The sequence below is a fragment of the Hyperolius riggenbachi genome, chromosome 11 (assembly GCF_040937935.1).
Source record: "Hyperolius riggenbachi isolate aHypRig1 chromosome 11, aHypRig1.pri, whole genome shotgun sequence".
NCBI lineage: Eukaryota > Metazoa > Chordata > Amphibia > Anura > Hyperoliidae > Hyperolius > Hyperolius riggenbachi.
In genome coordinates, this window is record NC_090656.1 from 6870995 (window position 1) to 6888581 (window position 17587).

A 17587-nucleotide genomic window follows, 5' to 3' on the forward strand; every position below is an offset into this window, starting at 1 on the left:
TATTTATGGAGCTGCGCACTGGCTTTCCAGGCCCCCAGGTCTCCCCCATCAATGCCTATAACTAAATATCAAGCAATGTTCAATATGATCTCTTGTGACCCAGGTGAAAAAGGTAATCTGAATACCAGATAATTTAAGATTAAAAACCCAGGTTAGTTTTGCTGCAACACTTAATCTCTCAAATGGTATTCTCGCTCCAGGCTCGGGGTAAAAACTCAAGCAGTAATCCCGAGCCTAGGTCAGGGTTGTAGCTGGGCTGGTTACTGGGGCACGGCGCAGCACGTAACACTAACCACTCCAGGATCTGGTCCGAGACACTCAATCTCTCGGGTAAAAGATCGCTGCCTGCCACATGACAAGAGACAGCGATCTCACCATAGAGATAGATTGCCCCCGGAGGACAGGAGGAAGAAATGCAGCACCAGATCCCGGGGAGTTGAGGTCTGTGCAGGGGCTGTCTGAGCTGGGCGAAGGGGGTTCTCCGTCATGTAACTAGTTCTAAAATGTAGGGTCTGAAAGAGGAAAAATATGTGAGAGACGGCTTCCGCTGCCCTGTACACTCTGCAGGGGGGATGGGAGGGTGGTAGACAAAGGAGGACACTGAGGGTGAAGGAGGCCGACACAGGGACAAATGGGACACATAGGGGGACGAAGGAGGACACAGTGGGGACAGCAGAGTACAAAGGAAACCAAGGGACATGGAGGAGGACACAAGGGGGACAACAGAGAACACAAGGGGAATAGAGAAGGATGCAAGAGGGACAGAGGAAAACCCAAGGGGGACAGAGGAGGACACAAAGGGGACAGAGGACGACGCAAGGGGGACAGAGGACGACGCAAGGGGGACAGAGGAACCTGTAGACAGATTAGTACGGGATGCAAGGGGGACAGAGGAGGACGCAAGGGGGAAAGTGAAAAACCCAGGGTGGACAGAGGATGGGATGCAAGGGGGACAGCGAAGGACGCAAGGGGGACAGAGAAGGACGCAAGGGGGACATAATTGGGGAACAACATCCACAAGACGCCACTGCACCATAGATGCACCAGGTTTAGTGTATTTTTTTTTTTTTTAATCCTGGTTTTTGTCCTCTGTTTTGTTCCCATGCAATATCAGCCTTAGTAAATTGACATTTCACAAACTAGTAAAATAGTTTGTTTTCTGCTTTACTAAATGTTGAAACTCTTTGTGAACTGAGCCCTATGTATTGTATGTGCTGGGGAAAAAATCAAACAGAGATCCCCTGCAGACGATGAGACGTGAGCACAATTTAATCTTTGCATCTTCCCTGCTGTACAACCCCCTGGGAAGGACAGCAGAACATGCAAACTGATTAATTGACTAAATCTGGGAAAATACGGACTAGGTTGTCAGATACAGAAAATGTCAAAGCAATTAGTCTACAATCAGTGCGCAATTACAGCAGCACCAGCAGGTGAGGAGAGCGCCCTCGACCTGCGATTTGTAGAGGCTCTCGAGGTTAATTTGCAGACCCTCCAATAAAGTCACACCGCCGTCTTCTAACTGACAAGGGACCTGCTGGAAAGGTGGCCTTCAATATCATTTACCCAACAGGGAGCACATCTACATCTACCAGCAGAGTAAGCGACAAACCCTCACAGATTCCCAGCAGAGTAAGCGGCAATGCTACAACCCTCACAGATTCCCAGCAGAGTAAGCGGCAATGCTACAACCCTCACAGATTCCCAGCAGAGTAAGCGGCAATGCTACAACCCTCACAGATTCCCAGCAGAGTAAGCGGCAATGCTACAACCCTCACAGATTCCCAGCAGAGTAAGAGACGTTGCTACAGCGCTAGTGATTCAGGTTGTTTCTCAAACTATTTTTCAAAAGGTTCATAAACTTAGGAACACTTCTCAAAAATCTGAACTGACATTTCCATCACAAAGAGAACTTTACCACAAGTATCTTTAGGCTTGTACACACATGCAACTTTTCCACCCAACTATCATCCAAACTTGATCTGTTGGACGATAGTCGGGTGTGTGTATGCGTGACAAAGGACTAGACAAGCGACGGATGGCGGTTTGCTCGATCAAAGCAGCAGATCAACTCTCCGACCGTTGGGCTCATATCGTGCAGCTGGCAACATGTATACAAGCTGTTTGAGCGACTTGCATCTGTTTTGAATGGGGCCATATCAAGCAGTCCGTCGTTCCGCTTGCATGCGCAGTATGCAAATGAGTAGGTTGTTCAGCTGCTTGGTGCAGCGCCGTCTAGCGCCGGGACTGAGCCGGTGAAGGAGAGCAGCTGACAGGCGGTGAATTCTCTGCCCGTCAACTACGAGTATGAAAGGGGTCTTAGTTCTGTCGGGTGCAGCTCTGTGGAATGTTTGTTTACTAAGAGTTTCGAAGACAGTAGAAATAATAACTGGTCTCCCACAATTCCGCATAACTAAACAGCGTAGCCTATAATCACTGGCAGGGTGGGGCTACATATCAATGTACAGCAATTTATATATATATAGGATGTGTTTCTCATACCAGAAATATTACTATAAAAGTGGCAATCCCAAATAATTTATTGCAATCTACTAACGTATTTTTTGTTTCCTCCTTTATGCCCCTTTGTGTCCTCTATGCCCCTTTGTCCCCTTGTGTCCCCCTCTGCATGGGCACAGTACAGGGAGTCCCTGACATTGCGGTGGGTTGGAGGTTAGTATTGGCAGCGTTCACAAGTCAGGAACTCCCTGCATTTGGACTATAAGATGCAGTGACTTTTTTATCCACTTTTGGGGGGAGAAAATGTGAATCTTATAGTCCAAAAAATACAGTATGTGGCAGGGCCGTTTCTTGCCCCGTTCAGCCGGTTCTGCTGAACGGGGCGCCGATGAGAGTGACAGATTGGGGGGCGCCAGACAGAAGGATGTGACGTCACGTCACTGCTAGGAGCCGGTGATGCGCGGACGCAGTGCAGCGAGAGGCAGGAGGAGCTGTGCACCAGATCCTGCTGGGCGCTCCTGCATGTTGACGTCACGTGACAGGAGCGACCGCACGATGACATCGATCCTGTCACGGACGGTTCCTCCTACTGTGCAGCAGCAGTGTGCGGCGGAGCCCAGCCCCAGAAGGTGGAGTCTTTTTGGCCAGTCGGACTCGGGCTCCTCGCTGCCACTGCTGCTAGTGTGTGCCTTGGCCCTTGCTGCCGCTAGCACCTCCGTGGTCCCCCGCCCGGACCCCCACCGATCCTGGCCCAGCGCCTTCTTCCAGTTCCACCTGCCATGAGATGGACCTCATGGTAAGTAGGCAGTAAGGCAGGAAGTCTATGTACTGCACTGCCTCTCTCTTTCTGACGTGGCTGCTGGGGGAGGGGGCGCTTTTTGCCCTGGGCTGGTGGTCAGAGCCCACCATGGTGATGGTCTGACAGTGTGACTCCCTGGCTTGGGGTAGGGGGGCACTCTTTTTGCCCTGGGCTGGTGGTCAGAGTCTGACCACCAACCGACCAGCCCAGGGCAAAAAGAGTACCCTCTCATCCCCAGCCAGGGAGTCACAGTCAGACCATGGTGGGCTTTGACTCTCGAACTGGGTGAAATTTAGCCTAGAAACTGCCCTGGTATGTGTTTTCCTGTCTGTGAACTTCATTGCATTGTGGGAAATAGCAGTTTACAGCTGTTTCCAACTGCCAAAAAAACAAGCAACATCTCCTTCCATTGACATCACCTGCCAGCAGTAAAAATGTCACCATGTGATAAATGTCAGAATGTAAATCAGGGAGAGGAAAGATTTTACAATGAGCAAACACTGGCTAAATCAGTTATACATAATTATTGTAAAAATGAAGCACTTTTTTGTTACATTATTTTCAATGGAGTTCCTCTTTAAAGAAAACCTGAACTGAAAATTAAAAGTCAAAATAAGCATACACAAGTCATACTTACCTACCATGTAGTCTACTCCTCAGTGTCTTTCTCCTGTCCCGTGTCCTGTTTGTCCTCTGTGATCAAGAGAATTTTCCATCCTCCATTTTGAAAATGGCCATTACCCATAACAGCTTTCTGGTCAGCACACAGTTAAACTGTAACATCGCCCACTTGAGCCATAGGGAAACATGGACATTACCTGGTACATCCGTTTTCCTCTCAGCTTTAACTGACAGCAACTGATACATTTCAGATCTGACAAAATATTGTCAGAACTGGAAGGGATCACTGTCAGAAGAAAATGGTGAGCTTCTGAGAGGAACTGATGGCGACATTGGCAAGGTAACTCTGTAATGTTCATTTGAAGTTACCTCATGTGTTTATTTTAAATATTTTTACTCAGTACAGGTTCTCTTTAAGCACGGAAAACCATAACCATACAGGCTCCACACTGTAACCTGCACAACTGTTCTCACGCAACTGATCTGAGAGGTCATACTTGTCACAAGTGTCACCTTTCAGCCTGGAATTCAGATCATTTAAAGGTGGCCACTAACAATACAATTTGCTGACCGACCGTTTATAAACGATTTATCGTATGAACCATCGGAAATGATCGTTTGGGACCTCAAATGGAGAAAAATCTACTAACCAATCCAATCAAATTAATGAAAACAATCAGAAAATTGGACCGATTTCATTAATCGGATCGGATTGGTTAGGAGATATTTTGTCCATTATTGGTGCCAACCGATCATTTCCGATTGTTCATATGAAGAATGGTTTTGTAAACGATCGATCAGCAAATTGTATCATTAGTGGCCACCTAAAAGCGGAGCTGAACTCTTGCACAGGAGAGAAGGCGAATACAGAGACATCCACCCTGGGCCATATGCAGTTCTCTCCTGGGAGATAATTTTTCATCTTTGATTTTAAATAACATCCCAGCACTTTACAACAAAAAAAAAATACCAAAAAGTTGGTGAAAAAGTACTATCAAAATTAGTTTGAGTGTTTTCTTGCCTTCTGGTGGCTTGAAAGCCATTTTATTGACAAGTTTACAAATATCACCTAGGAGAAAACTGAGGTGAATAAGTGAATTGCACATGGGCCCCTGTGTCCAATCTGCGTGTGTTTATAGAGAACCGTCTGTCTAACTCTCCCTTCTCTATTGTGTAATCAGGGATATATACAACAAAGAACAGGAAACCAAAAAATTGCAAATAAACTTTTTCTTTTAAAGTTCCAAAAAGAGACCACCTTGTCCTGGCGTCCTCCTCTCATGCAGCCCTGCACTGAACTTTCCTATATGGTGTTTTTTCCTGGCTTAATATATGTCTAGATAAGGAATACTGTTCTTTTTATCCTGTGCAGATATGATGTGTATATAAAGGCCTGAAGAAGGGTCTCTGACCCGAAACAAATCGATGTTGCTGCCTTTTCTACTATAAATTAATGATATGCACTATACCACATGGTGTGTTCTTTTGATGGACATTTCTATGGATTGAAGATTTTGTATAGATTTTTTCTGCACTTTTTTGGAACATTAAAAGAAAAAGTTTATTTGCAATTTTTTAGTTTCCTGTTTTTTGCTGGATATATCCCCGATTACACAATAGTGATCATAGTGGCGATTGTGGTTCACCAACAGGGAATATTTGTGATTTTTAGATCTCCCAAATATAACACTACTAATTCTCCCTTCTCAGCAAGTAATGAGCTAGTGTAATTTGAGCCGAGTTGAGAGCTAATATGTAAACACTGGAGGTTAACCCTTTCTGTGCTCCCAGCACACCAGGAAGTAACTACACTGCAGCATCTCTGACGGAGCTCTGTTATCTGTAACAAGGAAATGTTTTTCTGTAAAGGTTATTATGCTGCTGCTTATCTTTTAGAGCTGAGTGGAAGTCCTGAGTTCAGGATCACTAAGTAGTATTTGATCCTGAGCTCCACATTTCTCAGCACTAACGTTCCCCCACCTCTCGCTTGTAATAAAAAGGCCCATGATTGGATCGGCGGCGGATGGTGACATACCGCATCATTTTCCTTCTCGTAGAAGTAGACGTATTTGTTGAGGATCTCGATGAAGAGCTGCACTTGGAGGGAGGGGTCCATGCACTGATTGGCAATCTTCAGGGCTTTCTTCAGACACTCCATAACCCGCTTGCCGCTGTGAATCTACAAAAGAGCAAATCAGACAGTCGCTAATTAAGAGGGGTACTTGAAGCCGGGGGTACAAACTTCGCTCAGCACAATTAGAACTTTCTTTTGTAGAACGCCTGGTTCTAATTACAGCTGTGGTAAGACTGATGGGGACACAAATTACCGAATAACAGCAGGACATGCAAAGCAAACAACTTCTACTGGAAATACATTTTCATTTTTTTAGCAATTCGGAATTTAAAGTCCAACTCCATCCAAGATTAAAGCTGTTACAGTGTACCTGATATTAAGGGAACAAAAAGATTTTTACTTATCTGGGGCTGTTCCAGCCCTCCCATTAGTGTCAGCTCCCAGCATGTCTTTTTGGTCCCAAAATCCCCTGGTTAGGAGGTGGGTATTGGGGGTGGTTGGGATTGGGAGGTCTGTCAGCACTGCTGAGTGCTGAGCAGTTACGTTGGCACTGCTGAGCCGTTACGTGGCCACTGCTGAGTGCTGAGCCGTTACGTGGCCACTGCTGAGTGCTGAGCCGTTACGTGGCCACTGCTGAGTGCTGAGCCGTTACGTGGCCACTGCTGAGCCGTTACGTGGCCACTGCTCAGCCGTTACGTGGCCACTGCTCAGCCGTTACGTGGCCACTGCTCAGCCGTTACGTGGCCACTGCTCAGCCGTTACGTGGCCACTGCTCAGCCGTTACGTGGCCACTGCTCAGCCGTTACGTGGCCACTGCTCAGCCGTTACGTGGCCACTGCTCAGCCGTTACGTGGCCACTGCTCAGCCGTTACGTGGCCACTGCTCAGCCGTTACGCGGCCACTGCTGAGTGCTCAGCCGTTACGCGGCCACTGCTGAGTGCTGAGCCGTTACGTGGCCACTGCTGAGTGCTGAGCCGTCGTGGCCACTGCTGAGCCGTTACGTGGCCACTGCTGAGTGCTGAGCCGTTACGTGGCCACTGCTCAGCCGTTACGTGGCCACTGCTCAGCCGTTACGCGGCCACTGCTCAGCCGTTACGCGGCCACTGCTGAGTGCTGAGCAGTTACGTGGCCACTGCTGAGTGCTGAGCAGTTACGTGGCCACTGCTGAGTGCTGAGCAGTTACGTGGCCACTGCTGAGCAGTTACGTGGCCACTGCTGAGCCGTTACGTGGCCACTGCTGAGCCGTTACGTGGCCACTGCTGAGCCGTTACGTGGCCACTGCTGAGTGCTGAGCAGTTACGTGGCCACTGCTGAGTGCTGAGCAGTTACCTGGCCACTGCTGAGCCGTTACGTGGCCACTGCTGAGCCGTTACGTGGCCACTGCTGAGCACACTTCAATGAATGTGGCATTGAGCAAAAACAATAAAACAGTAAAAACTTAAAAAGTAGATTTAAACATAAAATAAAACTGTGGAATATCTTAAAAAGTCATTTTTAGGAGAAGGAAGAGAGATACAATTGTTTATTTTATTAGTTTATTTTCGCCTTTAAAGGGACACTGTAGAAGGGTCAGGGGAAGATGAGTTGAAGTTACCCGGGGCTTCTAATGGTCCCCCGCAGACATCCTGTGCCCACGCAGCCACTCACCAATGCTCCGGCCCCGCCTCCGGTTCACTTCTGGAATTTCAGACTTTAAAATCTGAAAACCACCGCGCCTGCGTTGCCGTGTCCTCACTCCCGCTGATGTCACCGGGAGTGTATAGCACAAGCCCAGTATGGTCTGTGCCTGCGCCGTACGTTCCTGGTGACATCAGGGGAAGCGAGGACACGGCAATGGAGGTGCAGTGGTTTTCAGACTTTAAAGTCTGGAATTCCAGAAGTGAACCGGAGGCGGGGCCGGAGCATTGGGGAGTTGCTGCGTGGGCACAGGATGCCTGCGGGGGACCATTAGAAGCCCCGGGTAACTTCAACTCATTTTCCCCCGACCCCCCTACAGTATCCCTTTAACCTATTTTGGTTCCTGGACGTAGAAACTACGTCCAGGAACCATGCGCGCTACCGCGCGCTCCCGCAGCCGATCGCCCGCGTGCACGCGCACTCCCGGCCGCGGATTCGGTAGCCAAGGAATCAATGCATCGGGCTATGGTGCCCGATCACTGATTCCTCTCCCCCGCTGAAAAAGCGACAGCTTCTCTCCGAAGCTGGGCCTTTTCTGGCCGTTCCCTCCCCGATGAGTCACTCTAAGCGTGTTACGCTTAGAGTGACGTCATGTAAACAAACTCATGGCCGCCATCTTGTGGCCAAAAAGTAAAACTACAACTAAAATGAAAAAAAAATTAAACATAACACACAATTACATTAAAAAACTATACTTTACATCCCACCCTCCCAAAAATACCCAAATCAAATGTTTAATATAAGAAAAAAAAAAACCATTACAATAAAAAAAAAAAAAAAAACCATGTAAATATTTACCTAAGGGTCTAAACTTTTTAAATATCAATGTAAAGATGAAATATTTCTATATTTTTTTTTATTTTAAACTTGTAAAAAGTGATAGATGCAAAACGGAAAAAATGCACCTTTATTTCCAAATAAAATATTGTCGCCATACATTGTGATAGGGACATAATTTTAACGGTGTAATAACCGGGACATATGGGCAAATACAATATGTGAGTTTTAATTATGGAGGCATGTATTATTTTAAAACTATAATGGCTGAAAACTGAGAAATAATGATTTTTTCCATTTTTTTTCTTATTCTTCCTGTTAAAATGCATTTACAGTAAAGTGGCTCTTAGCAAAATGTACCCCCCAAAGAAAGCCTAATTGGTGGCGGAAAAAACAAAATATAGATCAGTTCATTGTGATAAGTAGTGATAAAGTTATAGGCTAATGAATGGGAGGTGAACATTTCTCAAGTGAAAACGACGGAACCTGAATGGGTTAAAGACCCATCTGTTCACCAATGCTTACTCTTCATCTTCATTGCTCCAACCCCTTCCCCTTGGACCTCACCACCTCTTAGATTGTAAGCCTATTTGGCAGAGCCCTCCTCCTCCCCATGTGCTCTTCCCCCTCACCATATGGACTTAGTGACTCGTCTGCTATAGGTATCCCTACATTATTACATCACTGTTTTGTGGACCATTGTTGAACACTATGATGGCCCCGTGTGACATTGTTTAATGATGTATCCTGTACAGTGTTGTGTAATATGTAAGCACGTTATAAATAAAGCCTAATAATAATAATGAGGGGAAGTATGCCATCACCTACACAACACAAGGCCTTACGTCGTCCCTGAGTGATTCATCTGATAATAATACACAGTGACCCTGACGGGAGTAAAGCTGCCGTGACTAACCGATCGTGCTGTACAGAACACATGACTCAGCGGTTATATATACGCCATTACACATTACAGCGTGCTGGTCACAGCAGTACTAAGACAGAAAAAAAAAAGTCTTAAAAGTGCAATAGGACTATTTAGACAAAAGTTAAAGTGTACAATTCAGTTTGTACAAAGCATACAAAAAAGTCCCAATGAGGCGTCACAAAGTAGTGACCACCAGGGCCGGGCCGAGGCAGAAGCGAGAGAGGCTCCAGCTTTAGGGCGCAGTGTAGGAGGGGGCGGGGCCAAGGCAGAGGCAAGAGAGGCTCCAGCCTCAGGGCGCAGTGTAGGAGGGGGTGCAGGGCCGAGGCAGAGGCGAGAGAGGCTCCAGCCTCAGGGCGCAGTGTAGGAGGGGGCGGGGCCAAGGCAGAGGCGAGAGAGGCTCTAGCCTCAGGGCGCAGTGTAGGAGGGGGTGCAGGGCCGAGGCAGAGGCGAGAGAGGCTCCAGCCTCAGGGCGCAGTGTAGGAGGGGACGCAGGGCGTGACAGAGGCGAGAGAGGCTCCAGCCTCAGGGCACAGTGTAGGAGGGGGGTGCAGGGCCGAGGCAGAGGCGAGAGAGGCTCTAGCCTCAGGGCGCAGTGTAGGAGGGGGTGCAGGGCCGAGGCAGAGGCGAGAGAGGCTCCAGCCTCAGGGCGCAGTGTAGGAGGGGCACACACAAGGCAGAGGTGAGAGAGGCTCCAGCCTCAGGGCGCAGTGTAGGAGGGGGCGCACAACTCACTCAGCTATCATTCCCCTATTGTGTTTGAAGCAGAGAGAAATAAGAAAAGGGGATACATGGCAGTGACTGCAATCCAGATAACTAGAGATTAAGGTGTTGGGGGCCCTGGGGCGCCTCTAAAGCCCAATCTACTTATTAAAATTCCACGTGCGATCGATCGAATTCCATTGGACCGATTAAATCAGACATGTCTGATCGGGACTCAATCAATAGTGTGATCCTGCACAAGTCCCGGTGGCGTTAATTACTATTCCCCTTCCAGACTGCCGTGGACTCTGGGGTAAGACGTTAATCAGCTGCCAGCTATAGCAAGCAGCCGAATTATGCTATTTTTATCATAATTTGGACTCCGTCTTTTATTGGTGCCCAGATTACTGAGCGCTGCTAAAGCCGTAATTAATATTATATTAGGTCCTATGGCGGCACCTAGTGCGCCCAAATTTCCTGTTTTTGCCTGAGTCGGGCCTGATGACCCCAGATGTGCTGCGGACCCATCTAACTGAGAGACAATATACAGGGTGAGTGCCCATTTCTTAGGGTGAGGTGGTGGTCTGTCTCACGGGAGTGAAGTATTGTGGGGTCTGCACCCGCCTGGATTTCTGATCTGCTGGAGGACGGACGATCACTACTTTGTGACACCTCACTGGGACTTTCTCGAAATGGAATTGTATACATTAACCTAGGGGTGGGCAAACTACGGCCGAGGCCATTTCATCTGGCCCGCCTATTTGTGTCTCCAGTGCAGGGCTTCGGGTGCCATTTTCCCGTAGCCCTGCTCTGCCTGTCAACGCGGGAGTTTTGCAGCTGGACTTGCTGCACAGAAAAGATCGGGGAGCTGCACGTAGGAGGCCTGGAGAGGAGTCTTCTGCCAGGTGAGTACATTTTGGTTTGTTTTTTTTACAGGTGCAGCACTAGTACCAGGGCTATTGGGGGAACTAATGGGGGGTGGGAATTAAAGAGTAGCCCTGCCTTTGTGCATTAGTTTTTTTTTCTGGTGAAATGCTGCCCAACTTATGTGTATTTTCTGGTGAAACGCTGCCTGCAATATGTGTATTTTGTGGAGAAAGGCTACGCAATTATGTGTATTTTCTGGAGAAAGGCTGAGCAATTATGTGTATTTTCTGTTGAAACGCTGCACCATTATGTGTATTTTCTGGTGAAACACTGCGCCATTATGTGTATTTTCTGGGGAAAGGCTGCGCCATTATGTGTATTTTCTGGTGAAACGCTGCGCCATTATGTGTATTTTCTGGAGAAAGGTAGCGCAATTATGTGTATTTTCTGGTGAAACACTGAGCCATTATGTGTATTTTCTGGGGAAAGGCTGTGCCATTATGTGTATTTTCTGGGGAAAGGCTGTGCCATTATGTGTATTTTCTGGGGAAAGGCTGTGCCATTATGTGTATTTTCTGGGGAAAGGCTGTGCCATTATGTGTATTTTCTGGGGAAAGGCTGTGCCATTATGTGTATTTTCTGGGGAAACGCTGCTGCATTATGTGTATTTTCTGGGGAAACGCTGCACCATTATGTGTATTTTCTGGTAAACCGCTGCACCATTATGTGTATTTTCTGGGAAAAGGCTGTGCCATTATGTGTATTTTCTGGGGAAACGCTGCTGCATTATGTGAATTTGCTGGTGAAATATGCTGCCGCCATTAGGTGTCTTGCTGTCTGAGGGGCTCTGCCTGCTGTTCCTGGGCTTTTGTTACTTGTTGGTGGAGGTAACGTGGTCTAATTACCTTTAGGGTTACTTTGCCTGTGTTTTACACTGTTAAATTACAGTTAGAGCCGCCCACATCCTGCCAAGGCCACACCCATTTTGCACACCACACCCCTATCCTATTCCCACCCACATCCTGTCATGGCCACATCCTATTCTGTTACGGCCCCCCAGTCAAATTTGAGAACCCAATGTAACCCTTGAGTCAAAAAGTTTGCCCGCCTCTGGGTTAACCCGTAAGAGAGCTCCACCAGCTTTTATGCTATTTTAGTGCCATTCTCACACCACAGCAGGGAAGCGAACACCACCCAACTGGGGATAGACCGGTGCTGTTATTTGTATGCATGGTACTGTACAAACACATGTCTATCTCATCATGTCACTTCAGGTATCCTTTAAACACAGTATATAAACATGTGATATCTTAAAAAAATCATTTTAGGAATAGGAGGATAGATGCAATGGTTTATCTCATCAGCTTATTTTCACTTTAGAATTCCCGCCGCGTATTCTCACCTCCTCGCCGTTCTTGTCCGTGTTACGCCCGGACCAGAAGAGGTGCGCCGATGTGCTGACGGCTCTGCACTGGTCCGGCTTCTTCAGCAGTTTGGACGCGGCGAGGGCGCTCTGAGTTCTTAGCGGCTCATGGTTCTCCTCGCTGAAGCATTTCATCTTCTCGAAGGTTCCGATAATAAGGATGATGGCGGCCAGCTGGGCCTTGGAGTCACTGATCTCATCTTCATACAGCGAGAAGGCCTGCGCACAACAAAGACAGCCAATGAGAAGCAGCTCAGAACAGGCGGATACAGACAGATGCTTCTCCAGGACTGTATACCACCGGGCCAGATTTACCATTAGGCATAATCGGCATCTGCTTTGCCACACGCTCAGACTTGTTCATATACCAAATAGTCTGCTGCTCTGTACAATCCTTTCCTGGCCACACAAGATTAATCTAACAACCGTTTTTGTGTGCAGCTGTTGAAAAACAATCTACCAAGTAATGTAAAAGCCTTAAAGGCAACCAGAGACGTTAAGTTGTAAAGATTTGATACTTACCCGTGGCTTCCTCCAGCCCCATAAGCTTGTCTGAGTCCCGCACCATCCTCCCGCGGTCTGCCGTTCAGCTGCGATCAGCCTCGGTAACGGGCTTAGTCGCGTCAGTCTAAACTCCATGCAAGCGCAGAAGACCCAGACTGGACGTGACTGAGCCTGTTACCAGGGCTGATCGCAGCTGAATGGCAGACTGCAGGAGGACGGCGAGGGACTCGGACAAGTTTATGGGGCTGGAGGAAGCCCAGGTAAGTATCATATCGTTACAACTTAAAAATCCTACATTCTCTGATTGGCTGATTGCTTCCGAGTTCGGAAGTATTTAGCCAATTAACTGTTCTCAAGTATATAGTAATGTAAAGTATACGTTAACGGAATCCAAAATATATTTTGCGGATGTCTGTAAAAAGCGAATCCATTTTTGGAAATCGCATTACTGTCAGTATACCCCGGTAACGGAAATCAGCATTTGCGCAAATCAGAATTTCCACGGAATCAGTAATTCCAACCATACCTAGCATGAGGAGGGATTCGATCAGATAGATCCCTCTCTGATCCGATAATGACCTGAGAGGGATCTATGCATTGGCCACATATCGACCAGTGTATGGCCATCCTTGGATACTATCCTATGAAACTGCAGCCTGAGAGATGTTTGGTGGAATAATATTTACTATGGGAACACACAGTCCCTTGCCAATATAATTATACAATCTCAGACTGAAAATCTGATTGATTGGCCTATCAATATTGCACATGTGGCCACGATTTACCAAGATCTGGGGAACAAGAGGAGGAAAGGTTTAGAAGTATTGCTCAGATGAGCTCTTATGTTACACAAACACGAGAGCTAAAAGCAGTAAAGGTGCCAATTAATAGTACAAAGACGCTGGTGTCCCCAATCAATGCTTTCCTTAAAGTGAACCTCCAGACTAAACATCTACTTAGCAGCACTGAAAATGCTTGGTGTTTCTTTAAAGCGGTATCGTCAGCATAAAAATCAAATTTCAACAGCAACTGGTCTGAGTGTATTAAGTGATAAAGATGCTAATCCTGCATTCAAAACGTTCAAAACTTTTTCTGCTGTTATGATTTGGAGTTATCACATACTTAAGGAACACTGGACCTTTAATAGTCGCGCCAAAGAATTGCATGCTGGGGGTTCTTTTTATCTATAATCTATTCCTCCTCTTCCCTTTATTTCCCTGCCGGCTTCTTATCTGAAACCTGATCCCCTGCTCACTTGTGTTTACAAGCAAGGTTGAGGTGACTCAGCAATTGGAGGAGACAAGAAAAAAAGTAAAGGGCAGAAATGACATCATGAGTTAGCCTTAACTGTGGGCAAAAGACATGGCCCCCACCACTAACAGAATTCTCGTCATTTACTATATAACATTCACTGAAATCAAACGTGGACAGTATAATACATGTGTTATGTAAGTAGATCAAGTATTTATCTACTTATATATGTGTTTTTTTTCCCCTGGCATAGTATGGCTGATCCTACTGCTTTAACAGTTTCACAGCATCAGAACTTTGTTTTTCTTACCCAAGCCTCATTTTTAGCTGCACAGAAGCTAAGCTCCGCCCCATCAAAGAAAACTGCCCAGGCATTTTTCCCCTGATGCTGTGCAAAGCATGATTGGATTTCTGATGTTGTTGTTCTAGTTGCTTAGCAACTGGGAGGGGTAATCAGGACAGTTGGAACTGTGTCTCATGCTCCCTGTCACCTCCTTTCAACCAAAAAGATGGCTGCCCTCATGAAATCACAAACATTTTCCTGTTCTTTTAACCTCCTTGCCGGTTTTCCCGACCTGAGCTCGGGGTAGAAAAAATAAGCTATTAGCGGTGATCCCGAGCTCAGGTCGGGGTAGGGAGTGCAGCGCTGTACCTGTAGTTGTGGAGTCCCGCGCGCGATCTCGCTGCGCAGCGGGACTCCAGCCTCTCTCCCCGGCAGTGTGGGGTCTTTCCCTGGCCGCCGGGATCCCCCATGTCCCCGCTATTCTTCCGTGGTGGTGGCAGCAGAGCGGTGTTGGCAGCGTGACGTCATCGGGGGCGGGGCTAATATTGAAAACTAACTTCTCTATATTAGAGAAATATAGAGAAGTTCATTTATATGTATATTAGCGCCATCTTGTGGGCAAAGAGAAAACTGCAGCACAGGAGCCCAGGAAGGTACATTTTTTTTTATTTTGCTGCAGATCTCCCTGCCAGAATGATTTTTTTCAGGTTTTAGGGTCTGAAAGAATGGAAAAAAATTGCACCGCTTTTAGACCCTAAAATCTGGAAAGAATCAGACCGCCAAGGAGGTTAAAAGAGGGTGGGTTAGAGATTATATTACATATCTTTTTTAATTAACATAACAAATGAAACTTAATGACAGTATGTTTGTTTAGGCTGAAGTTCCTCTTTAACCTCTTCCAGGCAGTAGTTGAAATATATGCCCTGTACAACAGAAGAATTGGGGTTTAGAGCATAGTTTGCATCTGATTTGTATTCAAGGTGTGTAATGACCGTAGTCTTACACCCCCCAGTGACCAGGCTATCTTTTACAATTTGGGCCACTGCAGCATTAAGGGTTCACTGCACGGCCATACAGCTCAGCACACAAATGATCCCCCCTCCTTTTCTGCACATCAACAGAGCTTTCTGTTGGTGGGGTCTGTTCACTCCCAGGATGTTAATTTTATTTTTTTATTATTTTTTTTTTATATAAATTGATTTTTTTTTTTTTAATTATTATTACAAGACCTCTCTCCCTCCCCCCGCCAGCCAGTCACCGCGATCGGCAGTCATAGGCTTCAGCCTGTGACAGCCGATCGCTCCTGATGCTCTGTAGGGGATAGCCGAGTGACACGGCTGTCCTCAGTACAGCGCTGCCATAGATCGCAGCGCAGTACAGTGTAAATAGACGGCGGTTTAGCCATCTTACAGTCTTCTAGCAGCGATCGCCACTGGGAGGCTGATGATGGAGCGGATCTTCAAAACCCCGCCCAGGACTTCACACCAATTGGCGTTGAGCGGTGGGCAAGCAGTTAAGTCCCTAGGGGGAACTGCACACCTCTGTTGGTTTCATTTCAGTTGCAGCCTGATTAGGAGTACTGTCAATGTTTTGCTGTGAAATCTATGCCCTGTTTGTGGCTGCTTATTCCTGATAGGGCGTAGATTTCAACTTTCCTGTTAGTGCGCTCCCACCAATACTCCAACACTGCAGCCCGCTCGCTCTGCTGTCAGAGCGATATCATTGGCTCCTGAACCCGTGATCACTGTGAGCCAATCACAGTGACTACAGCTCATTCTTTAGGGGCCAGAGGCGCAGGGTATTAAAGTGGCTAAAGAAATGATACATCGTGGGATATATTTTTCATAGATAGAACCGGTAATATGATCATAAGTTGGATTTGTTAATGCTGTGGATCAATTAAATATGTTCTTTTCTCTCGATCTTATCAAAAATATGAGCGCCATTTCAGGACCAGGGTAATTTAAATCTACGCTGTGTTTGGGACTAGTTATCCCTGCCAGGGCATAGGATTTCAATTACCCTGCCACACGCTCCCACTGCTCTTTCCCTGCTATCAGAGTGACAGCAGAGCTCCATGTACCGATCAGGAGCAGATTTCACTGGATCCTGACCCTGTGATCACTTTGATTGGCTCACAGTGATCACAGGGTCAGAAGTCAATGAAATCAGCTCCCGACTGTCTCACGGAGCTCTGCCGTCATTCCAACAGGAGAGCGAGTGGTCTGCAGCAACCGGAAAGCGGCGCGAATGGTGAGAGATGGGTCCGTGCGGTGTGACGTCAGTAAGTTTTTTGTTTTGTTTTTTTTACACCAGAAAGTCACTGGTCCTTAAAGAGGAACGCCAGTGAAAATAATGTAATAAAAAAAGTGCTTCATTTTTACAATAATTATGTAAAAATGATTTAGTCAGTGTTTGTAAAATCCCTCATTTACATTCTGACATTTATTACATGGTGACATTTTTACTGCTGGCAGGTGATGCAGCTGCTGCTTGCTGTTTTGGCAGTTGGAAACAGCTGTAAACAGCTATTTCCCACAATGCAATGAGGTTCACAGACAGGAAACTGCCAGGAGTACCGCGGTCCTCAGAGTTGGTTGTGGGAGGGGTTTCACCACAATATCAGTCATACAGCGCCCCCTGATGGTCTGTTTGTGAAAAGGAATAGATTTCTCATGTAAAAGGGGGTATGAGCTACTGATTGGGATGAAGTTCAATTCTTTGTCTGAGTTTCTCTTTAAAAGGACCACTATCGCAAAAAAAGTAGGCAGTTAAAATATGAAAGAACCGACAGGTTTTGGGCCTGTAAATCTCCTCATGGGGGATTCTCAGGGTTTTCTCTGTTTTCAACAGCAGATTAACTGCCAAAATGGTAAGATACCAGCCAGCCTCCCTAATCACTTGCACACAATTTAGTCAGTTAGATTTTGCAACTGATGTTCAGGAAATGCTTTTGAAAAAGAAAACCCTGAGAATCCCCCATGAGGAGATGGACCGGCCCAAAACCTGTCGGTTCTGTCAGATTTTAACTGCCTACTTTGTTTTTGTTTTTTTGCAATAGTGGTCCTTTAAAGAGACTCCGTAACAAAAATTGCATCCTGTTTTTTATCATCCTACAAGTTCCAAAAGCTATTCTAATGTGTTCTGGCTTACTGCAGCACTTTGTACTATCACAGTCTTTGTAATAAATCAATGTATCTTTCCTTTGTCAGACTTGTCAGCCT

The 17587-nt window shown here is 46.6% G+C and overlaps 1 protein-coding gene across 1 annotated transcript in view; it reads right to left on the minus strand.

Annotated features, from left to right (window-relative positions):
• VPS35 (VPS35 retromer complex component) overlaps positions 1-17587 on the minus strand; it is a 167086-nt gene that overhangs the window by 4919 nt on the left and 144580 nt on the right. The window contains exons 15-16 of the mRNA XM_068260997.1: positions 12305-12544; positions 5916-6059 (exon numbers count right to left, since the gene is read on the minus strand). Of these exons, the coding sequence (XP_068117098.1) occupies positions 5916-6059; positions 12305-12544 (384 nt within the window). The remainder of the gene's footprint in view (positions 1-5915; positions 6060-12304; positions 12545-17587) is intronic.